The sequence below is a fragment of the Vidua chalybeata genome, chromosome 3, assembly GCF_026979565.1.
Source record: "Vidua chalybeata isolate OUT-0048 chromosome 3, bVidCha1 merged haplotype, whole genome shotgun sequence".
NCBI lineage: Eukaryota > Metazoa > Chordata > Aves > Passeriformes > Viduidae > Vidua > Vidua chalybeata.
The window spans coordinates 4,558,789-4,580,063 of record NC_071532.1 but is presented as its reverse complement, the minus strand read 5'-3'; the positions used below and the strand labels follow the sequence as shown (position 1 = coordinate 4,580,063).

Below are 21,275 nucleotides of genomic sequence, written 5' to 3'. Positions count from 1 at the left end.
TACACGGACACACACACCTGTACACGGGCACACACCTGTACACGGACACACACACCTGCACACGGACACACACACACCTGTACACAGACACAGACACCTGCACACGGACACAGACACCTGTACACGGACACACACCTGCACACGGACACACACCTGTACACAGACACACACACCTGCACACGGACACACACACACCTGTACACAGACACACACACCTGCACACGGACATACACCTGCACACGGACACACACCTGTACACGGGCACACACACCTGCACACGGACACACACACACCTGTACACAGACACACACAGCTGCACACGGGCACACACACCTGTACACGGACACACACCTGCACACAGACACACACACACCTGCACACGGACACACACACACCTGCACACGGACACACACCTGCACACGGACACACACACACCTGCACACGGACACACACCTGCACACGGACACACACCTGCACACGGACACACACACACCTGTACACAGACACACACCTGTACACGGACACACACCTGCACACGGACACACACACACCTGTACACAGACACACACCTGTACACGGACACACACCTGCACACGGACACACACACACCTGTACACAGACACACACCTGTACACGGACACACACACCTGCACACGGACACACACACACCTGTACACAGACACACACCTGTACACGGACACACACCTGTACACGGACACACACACCTGCACACGGACACACACACACCTGCACACAGCTGTGCGGGCACACGGGTTGCGCTCAGCGCGGGGCGGGGCGACAGGACTACAACTCCCGCCATGCCCCGGGGCGGACAGGGGGCGTGGCCCCGCTCGGCCCCGCCCCGCCGGTGTGGCGCGCGGTGAGGCGGGGCGGGGGGCGGCGCGCGGCACTCGGTGTGAGGGCGGCGGAGCCGGCGGTGTTCATCAGCATCGGCTTCTTCTCCCCGGCCGCTTCTCGGCAGCTGCTGCTGCAGCTCCCCGGCCTGTGGCTCGTAGCACCGGCCCGCCAGAGCCCTGCCGCCCGGAGGTGAGCGCTCTGAGGCTTCTTCCCTTGTCGCCCAGTCGGAACTATCGCCCTCCGCGCGGCCGTGAGGAGGCTGAGGCTGCCCCTTCCCCCCCGCTCCCGGCCTGCCGGCGTGGGGTGCCTCCTCTGCCCGTTTCCGTCCTCCCCGCGGTGAGTATCGCGCCTGTCGCGACACAGCCCCATCCGCGCGTCGCTGCCGGAGGGGTGGGGGGCCTGCCCGGGGCCTGCCCCTTTCCTGCCTCCCTCGGGCTCCTTCCTCCCCTCCCGCCGCCCTGCGCGCTTTGTAGTGCGCCTCGCAGGGCTCCCTTGTTCTGCTTATTTCTAAAATAATTCTCCAGTCTTTTTTTTTTTTTTTTTCCGGGTTTGGGAAGTTTTTTGTCTTCTTTTATTTTCTTTTTTTTTTTTTTTTTTTTTTTGTTTTTTTTTTTTTTTTTGTTTTATTTTTTTTTTGTTTCCCACCCACCCGGGGTTGGCCCCGCTCTGGGGCTGAATGTGCTGGGGAAGCTCTTTGTCATGGAGCGGCTGCCGAGCTTTCTGCCCTCGGGAAAAACATCACTTGAAAAAAAAAAAATTAGGAAAAAAAAAAAAGTCGTTCAATACTTAACACCGGGGTTCTGTTGAATTCGCGGGTGGATTTTTTTTTTTTTTTTTTGGTGGTATATTGTATATTTTTGAGGGGTAGGAGCGAGTTTTCCCCCCGCCAAGTCCATTGATCGCAGCCTCCCGTGCCGGAGCGCGGAATGGGAGCAGCACGCAGGCGGGTGACAACAAAACAAAGGGGGATTTTGTTTGGCTGTTGTTAACCTGAAAGATCTTGGTGGCAAAGCTTGCTTCTTTTTCTTTGGATTTTTTTTTTTTTTTAATCCCTAGCTCTTCCAAATTTGATGTTGTTTTACTCTGGAAAAATCTAGCTGGGAGATGGGTGAGTTGTGTCTTTAATTTTAAGCTTCTTGGGGGAATTGCAGGGTTTCTCTCCCATCTCCTCAGCCCTGGCTCTTTTGTGAGCAGCCCGCCGTCCAGCGCAACTTGTGTCCGGTTTTTCTTTTCACTCTTGCTTTCACCTAGTTAAATAATACGTTTTCAGATCGTGTTATTTAGGATCTAGTACGAGGGGGACATTTCTGCCTGCAACAGCTGTAGAGAAGATATTCAAAAGGCAGGGGAGAGAAGGAGCAGTTGTGCTTTTACCTGAATAATTTTCCTCTGATAAAGGGTATATTTTAAAGCAGTTACGTTTTTATACTGGTAGCATTTTCCTTGCCCCCACCCCCCTTGTTTTTGTTTTAACTGCCGCCTCAAAAACTGCATCTACTTCACCTCTGCAAAACGCAGCTTCTGGAATACATGCAAGCAAAAAGCAGTCTGGCTGTAATGCTGGTGGTTCTGGCCTTAAAGGCCATCCCTTTTTGGTTTTTTTTTTTTTTTTTTTTTTAATCTGGGACTCCTCTGCCTTGGAAAAACACTACTTGGTAAGGAAAATTACAAAACCTTTCAACTATAGCTAGAAGCTGGAGCTTCTGCATCTGAAGGACGATGGTTTTTTTGGGTTTTTTTTTTTTTTATTTTTCATTTTGAACGCGTGTGGGAGGCGGGGGAAGACCCGGGGAAAAAAAAAAAAGGCCGTTTCCGGTTTCTGTTCAGCAGCCTTTCGAATTTTTTTTCCCACAAAGAAGCAGCCAGATGACCTGTTGATGATACATCTTCAGTTGCTTTTTGTTCCAGAAGGCGCCTGTAGGTTAGTGGAGGTGAACAGGCTGCCCAGATCTTCGTTTGCATGTGCTGTTGTGTGGCTTTGTAATGTTTTAGGCTGACAATTTTGGAGTGAGTAATGTGGAGCTAAAGTTCAGACGTCTGCCCGGGATCCTTCCCCCTTTCCTCTCTGCCACAGTCCATTCCCCCAAGAAAAAGCATGGTTTGGTGAAAATTAAGCATCGGTAGTTGGAAAATTAGGCTCTTTTGGTGCTGTGCAAGAGAGGTGTCCTAACTCTTTGATGTCGTGTGAATGGCCTGGCAGGAAGCTTTAGGAATGCATTTTGGTTGTATGTAGGTTGCTACTGGGTACCTTTAAGCTTCAACATCTCCTATTTCAAATGAATTAAACATGTAGGAGCACCTAGTGTTAGCTGAGTAAAGTCGTGTAACGTGTGCCTCATGAATGTTTCCGTTCTTACTAAACACTGGAATGTATTTCTCAACACAACAGGTCACCGTGCTAGTGCTCATCTTGGACATTAACATTTTGAGTAACTACTAGTGTCATTTCAGTTAAAGAAGAACTTAATACACTATCTTTGCTACAACCATTTTGTATTTTGGAGGCAATATTGGTTTCTATTAAGAAACCAAGCGTGGAAAACGGGATCTTTTCACTTCAGCATTTATAGCTCGTGGCTGAGTTTGTAGTTACAAAGTAGAGGATCATGTGCTTGGAGCCAGTGGTATTTCAAACTCTTATTCATTTGTAAGGAGCTAATTACAAGTATTTTTTGATATAAAATGTCAGTTGATTAGCAATTCCTGCTGGATGCCAGTAATTGGAGGTGCTTGTTGCTGGCTGGTCACTGTGTGCCTTTCTGGTTAGATTGTAAAAGTTTTGACTGAACATCAGGATGAAAAAGTCCAGCTCTTTTGCCTCTTAGACATTCATTCCTTAAAATCCAGGTTCACAAGTGTGCTGGCAAATTGTCAAAGGAAGTGACAGCAAAGACATGGGAGAGGAAGTAGGTCGAGCGCCGCTGAACTCTGCTGAGTTTCAGCAGAAAAAACGTGAGCATGTTTCCATCTGATCTTGTTTCTGTTTCCTTTCAATCTGCCGGTTAGCAGGATGCACCAGGAAGTGTCACAGTGCTACTGCAGTTCCCCAGTCCTACTGAAATTAATATTGCATCTCCAGGCAGGCCCAGTTAGTCAACCTGGGGGAAAAGATTCATGGGGAAGAAGGTAAAATTGCAGTTTAGTTATGAAAAGTTGTGACTGTTGGGCAAAATTTAAGTGGTTCTGTGCCTCTCAGGAGGTGGTGGGCAGCTCGTGGGATGCACTTCCCTGTCCCTGTGCTGCTGTAGGCTCTCCAGTGGTTGCCTGGGGGGTGGGCTGGGCCAATAAGGTAGCATCATGGCACGTTTTTGTGGCCTTAATGTTTTGTAATGGCAATTCATAGTTACAGGTGATTGTGTTTCTTGTTCAAAATGTTTGAATGTATTTATTCAAACCCCTGCCTTTCAAGTTAAAAAAGATGGAAGTTCTTTTTCCTGCTAGAAATTGTCCTGAAACTTTAAAAAAAAGCAAGCTCTACCTTGTTTCTGCCTTTGCTAAAAGTAGTAATAATTCTTTGGCAATAACTTGATTTGCAGAAAAATGACAGTCTTGCACACTATGAGCGTGTTCTTTTACAAGTATCCTGTATTTACATTAGCTTGAAAAGAAGCTTTTTCTTCAAGTAGGCAGAGGTTCTTGAGTGCTTTGCATGAGCGAGTGCACAGCTTTTGGGCTACCTCAGTGAGCCCCATGCCATGGCCTTCTTTTACTGACCCATGTGATGTGATTTGGAGCACCAAATGTTCCTCGCTGCTCAAAGTGACCTTTCTGGAATAACCCTGTAGTGATGAATGATTGTGAAATAGCTAATTGGAAACTACAGGCTTTGCAGGAAAAGCTGTTGTCCTCTGCTGGCACCCTGTGCTGGACTAGGTGCTTATCAATACCAGCTCCTGTCTCCTGGCTGCCGTGTGAGGTGGCATTTGGGGACGTGGGCTCAAGTGTGAAGGAGTCAGCAGCTCAGGTTGAGTCTGAATGCAATGCCTGGGTGGGAGTGTTTGGTTAAGGATTGATGGTATCCTCTGGAGCCTGCCATGCAGGAGCACGGCTCAGTTCAGGAACAGGTAATAAAAGTTAATCTGCTGACCTTGGTTTTAATCCATGCTGCTGGATTTAATCACAGTGACTTGAATGCCACCCATGGCACTTATGTAAATGCTGAATTTTGGGCTTGAATCTCATACTCGAGAGCAGTGAATTTCTGGCTGTGGTTTCAGGATTGGGAGTATCCTATAATTTTCCTCTTCTAATTAAAGCTATATTGCAGTTTTTAGATTAGGAGAGGTCAAAACCTCTTACTCTGGTCCAGTAATTATATTCCTGTCAGGAAGAAGATTTGCTCAATTCACACTCACTTTCCTTGTTCACCTGGATATGTTGTAGAAGGCTTGGGATATGTGTCAATGTTGGCTAAACATGCTCTTGGTCTGCCTTGATGTTAGCTAGACAGCCATGCCACCCAGATTTCTGTGCCAGCCTTGTTTGTAGAAGTTAATTGCGTAAATGTGTTTTTAGAAGGGAGAAAAGCATTCCTTGTGAGAAGCTGTTTTTACTAGTACAGAGATATTTGGGGCAGGGAGATGCTGGTCTGGCTACATCAGGGTGTGTGTATATGTGTGAACAGCAAGGAGGGTATTGAAAGTCTATAGTTTAAAAGGCCCAAACCAGAAATTATCTCTGGAATATTTTTTGTTATGGTTAAGGGTGGTTGATAATATGAATAGCTGCTAGATAATATTTCATGGCTTTAATGAGATTTTGTGTGACTGGGATATATGAATGTGTAGGTACTTGCAGGTTATGGGTTTGGAGTAATTTAGTCAAGTAGGATTCTCTGAGGGATAGTTTGTTAGAGCTAGGACTTGAAGATACAAAACCAAAAAAAACACCCCAAAGTAACCAAAACCCAGAAAAATAATAAAACACAAATCCCTGCCTAGCTAGAATTTTTTTTTAACTAGACCGCCATCAATGGGTTTTTTCCTTCCATTGCCAGTTGATTCATCTGTCTGTATGTACTTAGCTGCTTGCATTTCAAATTTGTAATGTTTCTGTAACTATATAACCCTTTGGGTTTCATTACAAATTCTTAAAAATACTCTGTTCTGAGCTGGGGTACCTATTTTCCTTACTTTATGGACAAGGTAGGGAATAGAGATTGAATTTGAAGGCACTGATGTGGTTCTTGTTGAAAATACTGTTGAGATTTGACATTGGGCCTGCAAGGCCTGCAAGAATTTGTGAAGGCATAGTGAGAAGAAACTTGGTGATATGATTTGTACATCTCACACTGTCCTGCTTGTCTTTTCAGTGTTTCTGCTTAATTATCTGAACCACGTAGTGAGCAACCGGAAAGTTGCAGCTGTTGGATTAGGTTGTCCCTGCCAGCTTATCCCCATGGATGGTGACCCCTTGATCTGGGCCAAAACCACTAATGATGGCTTCATTGTTCTTTGGGTCAGGGCAGTCAAACTGGCATCTCTGGGTTAAATCTAACTTGAAACATTTCACCCAGCTGCTCATCTTTGCCCAAGAACTGATCAATGATGTCTGGAACAGCCTGCAAGGCACTTGGGTAGAACTGTGGGCTTTAGGAAAGGCAGCTGGTGTGCCTGTGCAGCCTGCACAGGTAAAATTGCAATTTAGTTACTTAGCCCCCTTAAACATGACCTCCTTTGGGACACTGTAAGACAAGGTTTAACTAGTCACAAAGTTAAGCTTGGGGTTCCATATGTTTGTAGTTCCTTTCCTTGTGTCAAGATCATGCCTTTCCATAGTGCCCACTTTCTCTGTTCCCAGGCCCTTCTGTTTTTAATAGTCTAGCAGTATTAAACTGTAAGGACTTGATTTTTAAAATCATACAAGCTTGGGTACTGCATCTGTGTTTTCTTTGTCCTAAGACAAATTGTGTTAAATGATAAAAGTGGTCCCTGAAGAATTTCTGCTAAGAAATCTCAAGGCTTCACTTCTCTTCTCTTTAAGTGTTAATATGTATACTGAGATTTTTGTCTCATGCTACCTTGATATCTTTTCCACTTATCTGAAGCAGTTGTAGTTCCATGTAATATTTTTACAAGAATAATTATTGTCTTTATCATGATTTAACACAAGTTTCAACAGGGAAAATAAGCAATAATCCTTATGTCAGATCATGGAGCTGAGCTGTTTATTTGGTATGAGGTTAGGGGTAAAAATGCACAATTCATTATATATGGAGGCTTACTATAAGTAATTTACTCACTTTTAAAGAACTTGTTGATTATTTTGCTTTTTTAATACACCTCTTGGGATAAACTGCTATATTCTAAAAATGTCAGTTCTGTCATTTCCCACTAAATTTTTTTCTTTTTTTTTTGGTTTGGTTTATTTTTTTTCCTGAACCACTTCAAATACTCTGAGGAGTGCTCAACGTGGAAGAAAATAAATGCTGGTAGATGTGAGTTGCTGTGTTCAGATTGCTGCTGTACTTTAAGGTTAGCCAAAGATGACTTTGAACTTCTGTGCTGCAGTGCAAGAGAGTAAAGTGGCTTCAACCCTGACTAATATTGGAGGTAGGGTATATGCTCCCTCTTGGATGTGGATCTGACTCCTTTTTGCTGGGCAGCTGCCATCTTTTGAATTTAGGAACATGCTACAAAATCTTCTGATAGAAACTGGGAGAGTTCCTCCTTTTGTAGGAAACCAGAGTAGTTGACTTCATATTTGAGAAGCCAGAGTGATGGACTGTTCAGTCAATACTGCTATTTTCATCTTCATGATCAAGCTTTCATCGTAATTAGGTTTCAGATTTAGGATGCTGCTTTCAGAAGTCCACAGAAAACTGTATCATTCCTACAAGTGGCATGAGCACACTGTTTGTGCAGTTGAGTAGTTACAAGGGAAGAGGATAATAGTCCAGCTGTAAAACAAGTCCTTGTGGTAACACCTAATTTCAGCACCCACTAATTGTGGGGGTATTAATTTAATGTACTTTCAATAGAGAGCTGGGAGACAACCAGCTTGAATGGCCTGAAACTTAGCGACAGTCAGTTAAAAACTGCTTTTTAACAGGGCAAAGGTGTAACAGTTCCTCAGTAGGTAGTGCAGAGAACCAGAAGGCCCAAGAACAGACAATCCTTCATTTGTTCTTTTTCTCATGTGATAATGTTGAGGCAGATTTGTGATGGTGCTGCTGACACTTCAGATAAACACTGCTTCCTGCTCCAATCTGCTGTCCTTGTGCCTCTTAAAAGATTGTGTTTTAATATACATAGATATATATAGATATATATATATACATATCATATATATTTATAACTGCACTTTGTACCCTGGGATTAGCAGACCAAGCCTTAGACAAAATACATTGTAATGCATATTAGTCTGAAGACAGGTGATCTCCCCTTTGTGCTTAGATGACTTTCATGGCCAAGTCATCATCTCTTGATTCCTGTGGTAGGTGGATCTATCATACTGCCATCATACTGGATCTTTGTTCTTTTTCTTCTTTTTTTTTTTTTTTAATAACAATAAGGTAATTACTATGCTGCTGGTAGCCCTCATCAATTGGTTTATTTATTTATTAGGGGAAATATCATTCCAGTTGAGCTTTCCCTTTTGGTGCAGAGTGAGCTGTTGCCTGTTGGGTGAGGTTTCTGTGAACTGCTCAAGGTTGTTCCTGAGGGCTGAGTGTACCATGATGAGAGAAGCAGCTTGGAGGGGCTTTTTCTCTTCTCCATTTTAAAAGAAGTGTTATATTACTGTATTAAGGCTGTCAGCCACCTGCTGAAGTTGAGGAACTCAACTTGATCATGCAGGCAAATAAATGCACGAATAGCTTTTATTTTTATCCACTGTTTTTCCTTGCACGTGTGCATATTTATGCAGTCAGTGCTGTGGCCAGTGTTTCAGCTTTGTCAGAGGGTTTCTGAGCAGCAGATGTGAACATAGGGTAGGTTCTTGTCCTTCTCACTGCTGGCTGAGAAAGGTCAGGGTGCTCTAGTAGAAAATGTGGGCTTATAAACCATTTGTGACTTAGATACAGCAACTACTTCTGAATTTCTATGCCAATATATATGGGCTATTTAAGTTTTTCCTCACTGAAATAAGCATTCCCATATATCACTCTTCTGAGATGTGCACAGACAGCAAGAGGAACCTCTGCCCCAAGAGAGGAAGTGTTACAAGAATTTTTGTTGCCTTTCCCTTACTCCCCTAACTTTGGGGGAGGGACTCATTCAAGTTGTCAGTGTATAAACAGGAGCAGAGAGAGCCTGATCCAAAAGGTGAGAGAAGAGTTAATGCTTACTTTAAAAGTCAAGAAAGACCATAGGGATGAGTGAACATTATCACGATAATAGTCACGTGTCTGGTGTCTTTCAGTCTCTTGAGTCCACAATAGCAAGTATTGTGGACATTCTGCTATTATTTTACAGCTGTTAATGAGGAGGAGTAACAGTCAGATTTATCTGGATGCTTTATTCCATAACCTCAATCACCAAGAAATAGCAGCTTTAAAGATTCAAATAGTGCTTGGCTAACATGTAGAGTGAGATGGCATGAGAAGTTTCTTGCCTCACTTTGGGCTGGTGTCAAGTGTAGCATTGCCTATTTCTTCTTCTCTTGCTGCTCCAGTTTCCCAAGGCAGGGCTGCAGCTGAGACATAACAAAGCTGGAATTGTGCTCCACTCTCCTGTTCAGCTAGGAAAGAGCACAGGACATAAGAGATGGCAGGGAGAGGAACCTGTGTGCTGAGATGGTACAGGATGTTTCCAAAGCCCCAGGTGGAGGTTAGGCTTGTCTCTTGTTTTTAGTCCTTATTTTAAGAAAGGGAAGGAACTCACAGGTGTGTTGATGCTTAATTTGTTAATGTTTGGAGTCTGCTACAGAAATGCAAGTAAGTATTCAGTTACTAATCAAACCTTCCTCTGCTTTGAAGCATATAAACTAATGAAGTACTAACAAATGTGAAGGTGGGTGAAAAAAATGATAGTGCAGCGTGAGTTCCCCGAGTTCAGGCTTCCCATTTTTCTTCTGCTTTCACTGTGTCAGATGTTTAGAAGTGTCAACATGATTGAGGACCAGGTAGAGAGCTTACGTGAGGCACAAACCTGATGCTGAGCAGGAAAGCACAGTGTTTTGGAATGTGGGGAGGTCTGACATCTGTTTGTAACCTTTTGTCACAAGTGGAAGGGATTATAGAACGACAAATAGTGATTCTTTGCCAATGGGCATGGGCTCCATTCGGCATTGCACAAAGCATGCCAATTAGATTTAATACAAACGTTCCCCCAGAAAGATCACCTTGATTTAATTTTTCTTCAGATGCATAAAGTAGAAATAAACTGAAGCACTCTGTTTGTTCTTTAAAGACTAAGTACTGTATTTCTAGCTCTTGGCAGACATTGTCCACAAGTACTTCATGTTCCATTGGGCTTATGCCAAATTTAATGTACTGTGTGTACTGAAAGCATCAAAACCAGACTTACTTTAATTTTAGATTTTACAGTTACTGTTATTGATTTTTCTTAGAGCTGTTCCATCCAATCTGCTATCATCTTAATTTTTTTCCCTGCGGGAGTATGGGGAGGAACCATGACAGTCTTTGTGTGGCTAGGGACTGTTCATGTCAGCGAGAGCTCTGCAGTGGCCAGACTCTCCATTTGTAGAAGCTAAATCAGCACACTGCATTATCTGTGAACTCTTTCCTTCAATACTGATTGATATGTTGTGACTGAGGACAGTGTTAAAAGCAGAGTCTGTCAACCGTCTTTCAAGAAACTTGATTTTAATAAAATCTTGAGACAGGAAGCTGAACATACCAAAAATTGTGAACTTTCATTTTTCAGCACTTCCATGCTGTATGAATAGAAAGAAGCCTGACAGAAAGACCTTGGACTCCAAAGAGACAAAAAAGGGATATGAGGTAGGGGAGAGAAGCAGAGCACAAGTAGGAATTAGGTAGGTAGACAAAGAGAGGAAGGAAATAACTGAGGGAAAGAATAGGATATAGTGCAAAACTGCCAAACAGTATGGGCTGGAGTGTTTGTAATGCTACAGTCCTCAGGTCTGCTGATCCCTGCCTGACAGCTGTGTCTGCTGGCCTCAAATTTTGGCTGTTCATCTTTTTCTTTTCAACCCTCAAGGCCAAGTAGCTGTGCATAAGCCAGGTGGCTTATAGCACAGGATGGAACAGGATTCCCCTCCATTGTGTTGATGTGGAGCAGCATGGCATTTGGTGAAGCCTGGGTTTTCCCTTTCACTCCTCCTGCTGAGGCTCTTTTTTTATTAAGTGTCAGTCTGTTCTGATTTCTGCTCTGCAACTTTAACAACTCTAGCAGAGAGTAAAGTTGCTCAGTGCTTCAGAGACCTAAGTGGGGAAGTCCCTCTTGATAGACAGAGACTTAAAATCGCAATGTGTTCTACATTCCCTGTTAATAATAACCCTTGTAGTTCAAGTATGTGGGAATTCCAAGTTAGTTTGTATTGTGTGCTTAACCATGGCAGGTTTTGGTGGTTTTGCTTAGGCCTCACTCTTACGCTGAAGTACTAAGCATGGTTTTAAGTCAGGTGTCTAGTTCTCAGCCATAGTTTATATTTCAGACTTTACTTCATCTCAGAGATGCTGATTAGTCTTTGGGAATGTTGCTTAAGCTTTGACAACCTTCAGATATTATCTCACACTCTTCAGAGACTGTATTTTGTGACCTACACCCCTCTTCTGATTCCACTCCATGTACTGGAGTCTCTGTTGGGGGCTGTTCAGCTTCTGCAGGCTGTCTTTGCTAGGCAGTGTCAGAAGATGCTTTCCCATCATGCAACCAAGTGACCAATTCAGAAGAATTGTTGGTGGAAGAATTTTCCAACTGGACCATAAACCTGTGTTAATGTTGGTGTATCCCAGGTTTTATTGTAGCAACTGATTATGGAGGTACCTTGCATTAATGTGAGCAGACAAAATACTGCCCTGTGAAGAAAAGAAGTGTATAGGAAATGACTAAGCCTTGATGAAGACAGAACTATAGGTTGTTCCAAGTGTGTTTTTGTAACTGAGACAGAATTTTAATTTTTTCATTAGTTGCTGTTACTGTGCTTGTTTTCAAGCTTAATTTTACAACATCCTTCATATAAGCTTAGTTTTAACTCATGCTAATAAGATTATTGCTGTGCTAAGCTGTCTTTTATTGATGAGTATAGCTTCTGTTACTTAAAAGAACAAAAGAAGTTGAATAGAAGAATGAGTATACAGAAAACAAAATTAGCTCTAGTTAAAAATGGGAGTAAATTTTCCTTGTTTTTCAAGATTTAACATAGCTTTTAAGTACTGCTTAGAAATAAATTCTTATTTCCTGTTATCTCACCATTAATTGGCCCATGCATTTACAGATACACAATTTTAGTATTTTTCTGGAAATTAACACAGTCATATGGGAGGTGGTCCCAACTCTTGGTTCTTTTCATCTGATCAGGTGCACTCGTCACTGAGTAAATCCAGTTGAGAAAGAGCCTGGAGGGTGGGTCTGTGGAAATCATGGTTGTGCAGAACCTTGTGCCATGCAGCTGCTGGGCCACAGGCAGCCCTGCTGCTTTTGCAGGCAGCAGTGCTTTATGCCACCTTAAAATTGTTTAACTGCAGAATGTGTTCCTGCTATATTAGCAAATAAGTTAAGGCATTCCTGCAGTCATGCATATAGATAAATAATAGCTCTGTGATGCAGGGCTTCTGTCTTTGCATGCAAAGCTCATGCCTCTGTGCTAGTGGCCAGGTTTGTCAATGAAGAGAAGAATTTGGAAGGGAACTCTGGAGTTCATCTGGTCCAACTCCCCTTACTTTAAGTAGTTTGAAGTTAAAGCCAGCCCTTTCATCCCTTTATTTTGCATGGTTTTGAATAACACACAGCCAGGGTGTCTACTGACAGCACTTTTCTAATGCTTATCTGCAACTGGCAGTCTTCTGTAAATGTAAAACTATGACTTAGCCAGTAAAATTCCAGAAGATAGTCTTAAATTTCAGTAAATTCTGAGTGTACCAACTGGCAACTGAATTCCCTCAGTAATGTTGAAGAACTGAGCATTTGAGTTGCTTTGCACTAGGAGTACTGACTGGAGAGAGGGGTGTATGCTGTGTTCAAAGACATGTTTATTTCAGGAGACACTGAGCCAACCTCGAGGAAACCATTCTTTACAGTGGCTGTGAGTGACAGGTGGATCTCCTACCTGTGCCTCTGCCAGCTGACACTTGTCGATTGCTGATGTGGATGGGGCTTAACCATATGGTCTCACTCTGGCTTTCTCTCGCAGTGTTGAAAATCGTTGTCCTGTGTGCACTAGCAGCTAACTGAGCTCAGCTCACTGTTGACAGCCACCATCATCAGCAGGTCCCTTTCCCTCTGCGCGTGAGGCTTTTGGTTATGTACCGTAAATCCAAGTGGAAGCGCGGGTACAATCTCGAGGGGCTTGGACACGGTGAGTTTGCATCTGCACAGTTGTTCTACAAGAACAAACTTCTTTATACTTGCACATGAACTTCTTTTTAAATTTTTCATCTAGAGAATTTGGTAACTACTTCTAGAGTCCCTTTCAAATAGAGCTTTTATTTACCTCTGGGAGATTTTGATTGAGATAAGCTGCTAAAAGTACAAGTGTAGAACAATACAAACTACTTCTATTGTCTTGCTGTAACTATCTGTAAAGATATTTTTTCTCTAATCACTATATTTTTTAAAAATAAGTGGAAGAGAATGCTTTAAGTAGTTCTTTGGATAATATCTCTCTACAGCAACCACAGCTTTTATAAAATACAGATTATTATATTAGTGACATGCCTACTAAACTGTTCCAAATTTACTTTCTCATGCCCTAATGTTGGCTTTCTACCTAAGGTTATTTCCACAGGCTCTGATACAATATTTACTGTCTGGTGAGAGTGATGCCTTCTCCGTCTCATCTCTCTGGATTGTGCACACACATAGCTTCTCCCTCCCCAGACCTGAGCTGTGCAGTCCTTGGCTTGTCTTTACTCCAGACCTGCTGACCAGAGTTTTACCATGAGCTGAGTTTTCAGCCTAACTTGAGAGAAACAAATTAATTGTGGGTGTTTCCTTAGAGGTTCAGGAAGCTATGCCTTGAGTTTTGTTATTAGACTGACTGTATATCCTTCTGATGTGGTAGGCTTAAAATTCTTGCATTGCTTTCTGTAGCTTTGCCTGTGAATATATCTGTAGCTTGTTCTTTTTCCTTAGCCCTCTGGTTTGAGGACAACAGCTGCTGCCTTCTCTCAGTACTGCTTGAACCAAAGTAGTAATGTGGTGTTGTGAGAACATCAACTTTATCTCGCTTAGACCAGTTTTCAAGTGGGGTTAATGTTAGTGAAATTGAGAGTACAACCTCAAGTACAAAGGGTGTGATTAAATGCCAGAAGTCCTCTCACTATTAACTTTGAAAATGTTTATGGTTTTATTTTACATCTCAGGGGATTGGAGCAAATAGGCATGAGATGCTAATCATAATAATGTTTTTCATGATCAAAGCTATCAGTACTTCAATGGCTGCTATTTCTGTTTCAACTGCCAAAGTCCTGAAACTAGTTATGAGCAATCAGTATTGGTGGTTAACAGCCTGAAACATTCTAGGTATGGGAAATACCACTTCATTATTCAACATGAGTTTGCTGACTTGAATTCTTACTGCATGTTTATTTTAGTTTCTGATCAGCCCTGTATTTCACTGCACCTCTTGATTTTCTGTCAAGTTTCTATCATGGTTGAGTTCTTAGTCCAAAATTCCTTATCTCTGCCAGTATCTTTCAAGGGGAAGGTCAAGAGGTAGTGCAGTATGGTCTAGACCTTTAAAAGTAACATAGGTGTTACAGCTTTGTTTTATGAACTTGAGAGTCTCGTTGGAAAATGCATTAGGAAGACGTTTCTGTCATGGTGGTCAGAGAGGACTTGCTGTGTTCAAGTACTTGTACATAGGCCAAAAACACTTGGAAAAACTCTAGGAAGAGCTGTGAAACAGTGTTGAAGCTGGTGGCTTGGGAAGCTGGAGGGTGCCTGGCATTTAAGTGCTTCATCTCTTCAGAGAAACAGCACAAAACTTAAGTACTATACCTGACAGTAAACATTGTCTCTGAGAGCAGTGTAATTATTTTGAAGGTCTGGGGTTTATCCAGAATCAGAGTGGTGAATTAAATTGCATGTCCAGTCAAGATTTGCTCTAGTATGGTCTTGCATAGGTAGGCTGATAGTGATCTTGCTTATGCTGCTGAATTCAGTTGCCTTCAGTGCAGCTGAATCCTCACTTAGCTGCATAACTGGGCTCAAGTATCAGGTTTGGTGAAGCTACCTGGTAGATGATGAAAAACTGAATATGGGCTTCAATTCCATAATTTCTGTTCCTTGCTTAGCATGCTGGTTTTTCTTTCCTTTTTTTTTCTTTTTTTTTTTTATACAGTATGCTTAGAAACAAAGTCAGTCCTGATGCTCAGTACAATTGATCATCTGTTAATCAGATGAGCTACAAATCTCAGTTTTATTTTTGTGAAACGTTGGGAAAGTTTAATATAGTAATAAAAAGAAAGAGAGAGAACTGTCTGCTGCTTTGTTACTATGACAGGCAGTAATCCTTCCTTGCTGATCAGTACCTTAGTTGTTCCAGCCATGGCATGATGTAGTTTTATTTTTTTAACAATGGCTTTATTTAGATTATCCTTTTAACTAATGGTTTTGGCATGCTTTAAAAAGACACTTAAGGAAGAGTATCTTGTTGCAGAATTCCAATCTGGGTTAAACTTACAGGCTGCAAGTATTTTTACTTTTTAAACTTTAATTAGAGAATTTTCATTTGTGACAGTAAAAACCATCTTTGGGGCATGTTGACTTTGCAGGCAGTTACCTGAAAGTCTGAAGTTCTGTCAAAGGATTCGGCTTTCTGTACGCTGGAGCTGGTTTACATTACTCTGTGCATTTGTGGTCGAGCAGAGATTTCATGTTGCTTTCAATTAACAAGAAAGCTTGCTCTTATGATCTTTGATTTCAGTTGGCTGCCACTTCTATGGGAGTTTTGACTGTAATAGTTCAATGCCCCTTTGTGTTAGGCCTTCTGTTATCTCTGCTTAACTTTTTATTCTAGACCTTTTTTGTATTCTAGACCTTTAGACCAGTAAAGATAAATCTTGCTGTTTCAGTGTATACAGTCATGGTGGTATTGTTTTGGGGGTGAGAATTGCAGCCTTTCTTTTTCTTATACAATTTTTATGGTTTAGGTAGACTTCTATATTAAAAGTTAAGGAATAAGCACCATGCTATGTCTTTGGGAAACAAAGACATTTATTTAAATGTATTAATAAAATAATTAGTAACTAACATGTGAGGATTTTCATATTGCTGAATGAGGGAGGATGACTGGACGAGACAGGACTACTATGAAAGAAATCCAGTAATTCCTAAACATGTACCCCTTCATGTTAGGCTCAGTCCTCTTTTTAAAAAGAAGGCCCTAGAACAAGCAAAACATATAGTCAGTCCTGCAGCTGGACTTGGGCAAATGCTCGTACAGCAAATGTGAAGATGCTTAGATGTAAGTTTTAACAGCAGAAGCAGTAAAATACAGGTCTCTAGGTCTCTGTCACAAAACTGGGAATGTGCAGTTGTTCCCAAAAGTAGTGCTTTGCTCCACAGGCACCAAGCTCTAAGTCACAGTTCTTGTTGGGCAAGTTTCAGGGCTGAAACTTTATGTCAACAGCTGCACGTCTGCATTTTGCCTATAATATTTACATCAGTCTTGAGTAAATGAAAAACGTGTATCTTATTTCTGATAGAGAGCTACTACAAATGTTAGATTTTAAGCTCAGGCTATAAACTGGTTTTAAAGTGGAGACATCTGTAGAAAATAGGTTTTTTTGTGCTTACCTGTTTTTATTGTTGTTGGGTTTTTTAAAATTTTTGTGCAATTTAAATTAAGTCCCTTCCTTCTAACAAGGAAAAAAAAGCCTCAGCTTGGAAGTAATTACTAAAAGAAAATTGCTTCACCTCAGAAACTAATAAAATTATTGGAGCTGATATACTCCTCATGTTGGTTTTGTAACATTGTATAGTGTTGATAACATTTCAGAGTGGCTGACCGTGCATCTTTTTGTCCTAGCAGTCATGTTTGCACGCAAGGAATACCTAATATAAAATTGAGGAGAGCAAGCTTCTGACAGTGCTCTAGTTATTTGTATGGTTCAAGGTTTATTTTGGGGACATGTAACACACACACACTTCCATCAGTGAAATGCTAAAAGTGCAGAATGACTTCAGTGTTTAAAAAAGCTTAGGCACAACAGTGGCTGCTAAGCCAGAGAAAGTGTTATCTTTCCTTTATGTTTAGAGAATATCTGCTCTACAGCTGGGGTTTATGTTATTGCAGTAAGACTGAGCATGCTTGAAAATTTGTTCTGCCACCAAGTTGCATTGAGGCAACACACAGTGAGTTCTAAAGGCAGCTCTGATGATCATCCTGACAAACTTGTAGTTTTCATCAAAACTCACCTGACACTTCATAAAGTCATGCTGGGTGTCTGGTGTCGAATTGGCTCCAATGACTTTGCCATATTTGAAGTTCTTTAGGTTTTTTTAGTATTTCTGTTGAATAGTTAATGATATAGATGATATTCCTTTAACGTTTGAAGGGTTTTTTGGTTGTTTTGTTTTACTTTGAATTGGCATTGGTCCAGAAGCTTGAATGTATCAGACATCTCTGACAAATCTGGGTAGTGTCTTCTTTACTTGTCAAGGTTGCCAGTGACAGTTCATCACCTCCAGAGCCTTCGGCTCTACAAAGGGATGGCAGGAGGCATCGAAACCGCAAATTGAATGTGAGCAGAGCTTCTACAAACCTCTATGAATAGGTGTGAACGAGGCACCGCTGAGCTGTGAGTGGCTATTAGCAATTTGAAACAATGTTCACAAACAATATCAGTCCGGACAGGGCCAATCTACCCCGAAAAGCTTGCAGAGATCACTTCTGAAGAGCCAGATTTCTTGGAATTAATCGGTCTGCACTGAATGGCTGACTAAAAAGGGGCAAGTGAAATGGCTTCTCCAGACTAGATTGTTACTGTTACATTTGCTGTACTAGGAAAACAGGACCTAAGGTTTCCGTGGAAGGTACACACACAGGCAGTGTATGGGTTAAAGTGGAGGCTTCTCTTAATCTCTTTCCCAAGGTTCAGAAAGGAAGAAATCTGTACTATATTAACCAGTCAATGTGGTTAATAAATAAGTGGTGCTGTAAATCATGTGAAATTTATTTCCAAACTCTTTAAAGTACAACTATGTTCTGAATCGTCTGGTACTGTTCAAAAATCACTTGGTTGTGGTGCTGTCAAAACTGCTGTTTTTGTGGCTGTATGCTCTTTTCAGTGTATTTGCCCAACAGTGTTTTCTATTTCTTGAATGGAAAAATTCTTCTTTGAGAGAAAACAAGTAATTCTTTGCACAAAGCCTGCCTCTCAAGCTGTACAGGTACAAAGTGCAGAGCAGAGGTCATTACTAGAAGCGAGTTTGCAAGTGTGAAGATACTTCTACATGTCAGAAAAATGCCTGCATAAGAAAAAAAAGTAGATTTTATTTCATGCTTGTATTAGTTCAAATCTAGCTCTAACTGTTCGACCTTTTTTTTTTTTGCTTTGGAGGCTTCTCCAGGTAGCTTTGAAATACGAGCTGGTAAGTACAGAGAGCCAGAGTCCTGGCCAAGCTAGAGCTTTAAGCATGGGTTTTTGTTTAATGTTTTGGGGGAGTTTTGGGGGTTTTTTCTTTTTTTTTTTTTTTTAGAAGAAATTGTTGAGCTGTTTGGTTGAACATTTTATGTCAAGTAAATAAACTATCATTAGTTAATGAGAAATATGCTGACCTTGTATGCTCAAACCTCAGTTTTAAGAGTCTTAGTTTCTAGGCCAAATTTTGACAGTTTATATTCACACAGAATTCTGCTGTGGAATTCTTTTGGATCAAGGAAGAACATTTTTTCTCTTCAGGTGCACTTTCTTTGCTGGTAGAATTACAAAGAGCCACAGTGCTGCCTTGCTAATGTAATTGCATTAGAGTTTTAATGTGAGGTAGCATTGAAAATGCTGGGACAGTCCACGAAACTACAGCAGAACCTTTTAACACTGCCTCACTTTGGCATTTGCTGGAAAAATGTTCTGCCACAGTGCCTGTCACTATCCCTGTACTCTACCAATCTAAAATTACTTTTATCTTCATCTGCTAAATTTTGTCTGACATATACTGAATAGACAAGAAGCAATACAGATTTCAAATGCATGGCTCTTTTGAAAACAAACAGATCACTCTCTTAGTACCAAAATGCCTTTGCTTATCTTTTATGACCCACACTCTTGGGAATATTTCTTCTTCCAGATGTAACTGAAGGCTGTACTAACTTAAAGTTGCCATATTGAGCTAGATACCTTCCCTTAAAGGTAAATTTTTTTCTTTGGACATAGAAAATTGAAAATTTGAAACTAGTGATAACCTTGATAACCTGCAACTGTAAGTCAAATGTGAAACATAATGATTTCCTTAGTTCTTAATTAATACCTGACTATATGGTCAGACCAGAGTCCCTTGGTTCCCTATAGAAATAGTACAGCTCTATCTCCATGGTTCTGTCCTGGGCTTTTTTTGCTGGGAATATATTTGGCACAATAATACCAAACATTGCATGTGATAAGAGCCAAGAGTAGCTACTGGTTCTCCCTTGTAGCTCTAAAGAAGTAACTGTATTTCTGTCTCAGCCAAGGAGTAGAATACAGGGATAGCATCTCTAGCATTGAGCTGCTGCTATTTGGGAATGACCTTTTTTTTTTGTTAGGTGTTAGTGCCTGCATAGAGGTAAAGTGTAACTGACTGTTTATTTTTATAAGCAATAAACCTCTTACCCAAATTGGATTAGAAGTGTAGGAAGTAAAGTATTGTGCCTCTATATGCTAAATCATGCATTGCCTATGAGATTAGAAAGGAAAGAAAAAGATCTGATCAGCTGGCATGGGATTTTTTTTTTCACTGAGCAGTAGCAAACTGAACAGGCAGGGAGTCCAACACCAGAAGGTATTGGAACTGTCCTGTTTGAATTCCTGGCTGTAGGAGGTGATGTATATGGGAGCTAAAGTGTGCAAAATGTTAGCTTTGTGTTTATGTATAAATGCAAGTTGTATTAGCATAAAAGTTGGTTCACCTTAGTTTTTAAGGGGCAGCTTTTAATGTATCAGGACATACTTCAGTATTCCTCTATTAGGAACCTATTGCATGTGACAAGTAATCAATTCTTGTTCTCTTGGGTTACTGCCTAAAGTAACATTTGTTCTGTACCTGAGCTCATAAAACAGTATTTAAAGTATTCCTAAAAAGATGTCCTTGACTGTCAGAAGTGCAGGAAACAGAGGTGCTGAACCCCGTGTTTGTACAGAGCTCTGACATCTCCACAGGCCACTGTGCAAACCTGACCCTTGGCTTGCAGAGAGGAGGCAGCCCTGCACAGCTCTCCAGAGGAATATGGGTCATATGCTTTCATGTGCAAATGCTGGAGGTGATATGTTTAGAAAGGACCAAGTTTTGTACCTTGTGTAAAGACTGCCTAAAGTTTGAAGGGAGGGGGAAGAATATAGTAAGATGCTTATGTTTAATAGCAGTGATTTGCAAAATATTCAGGTGTGAGCTACGGACTTGGGACACTGACCTGCAGAAGTGAGGGGAGCTGTTTTGAGGTTATCCAGAACTTTTTTTTACCAGAATTGCAGAGGGACTACAGTCAAAATGGTGAGTGTCAAGAGTTTAGTAAGGGTGGTTAGGAATTCAGGATAAAGCAGAGGGCTGTTGGATAGATTCGAGTTTTTGCTTCACAATCTCTTTAAGGGTAAATATATTTGCCTTCTTGTAAGAGATCCATTTGTGTGATGTGGGAGTTGATTAGAAACTGTACTGAATAGTTTTTAAACTTTGTCCCTCTTAGCATAATCTTTCTCTAGAATGTGAGTGTGAGGAGACAGCCAGTTATAGCTGAATTTCTATAACTGAATAGTCTTCCTATCTTTTTTTTTCTAATCTGAATGAACAATCTAACATGAAATGTTTTTCATCACTGAGATAAAGATGTTTTTCAGAACTGAAAATGTTACTTCTAGCAGCTGTCTTAGGGTTCTCTGTATAAGTCCATGGTCAAATGATCTGGCTTTGTGGGAATGAAAAATTTCAGGTAATGCAGGTTCAGCTAGTTCTGCTATAACCTTAAAGGCTTTGCAAATACAAAAATTGTGTCTTGGAAATGAATTCAAATTGGACCTCCCTTTCTTTATTTAGGGGAAACCATAATACCTGAAGCTCAGTGAATCTGTGTTCTGATGCTGAAAGATTGCTGAACAACATCTAAAAAAGACTTTAAGGAAGTGCTTATGCATA

At 41.3% G+C, this 21,275-nt stretch overlaps 1 protein-coding gene across 5 annotated transcripts in view; it reads left to right on the top strand.

Annotated features, from left to right (window-relative positions):
• The first annotated feature begins 904 nt into the window (after window positions 1-904).
• PELI1 (pellino E3 ubiquitin protein ligase 1) overlaps window positions 905-21,275 on the top strand; it is a 46,826-nt gene continuing 26,455 nt past the window's right edge. For 2 of the 5 annotated variants that reach the window (XR_008430237.1, XM_053939514.1), the window contains exons 1-2: window positions 905-1,194; window positions 13,138-13,302. Coding sequence is in view for 1 of the 5 variants with exons in the window: in XM_053939514.1 (XP_053795489.1) it covers window positions 13,248-13,302 (55 nt within the window). In the remaining 4 variants the exon portion in view is untranslated. Of the gene's footprint in view, window positions 1,195-13,137; window positions 13,303-20,601; window positions 20,637-21,275 lie in introns of those variants that run through there. The other 3 variants (XM_053939515.1, XM_053939518.1, XM_053939519.1) reach the window with 3 other exon arrangements.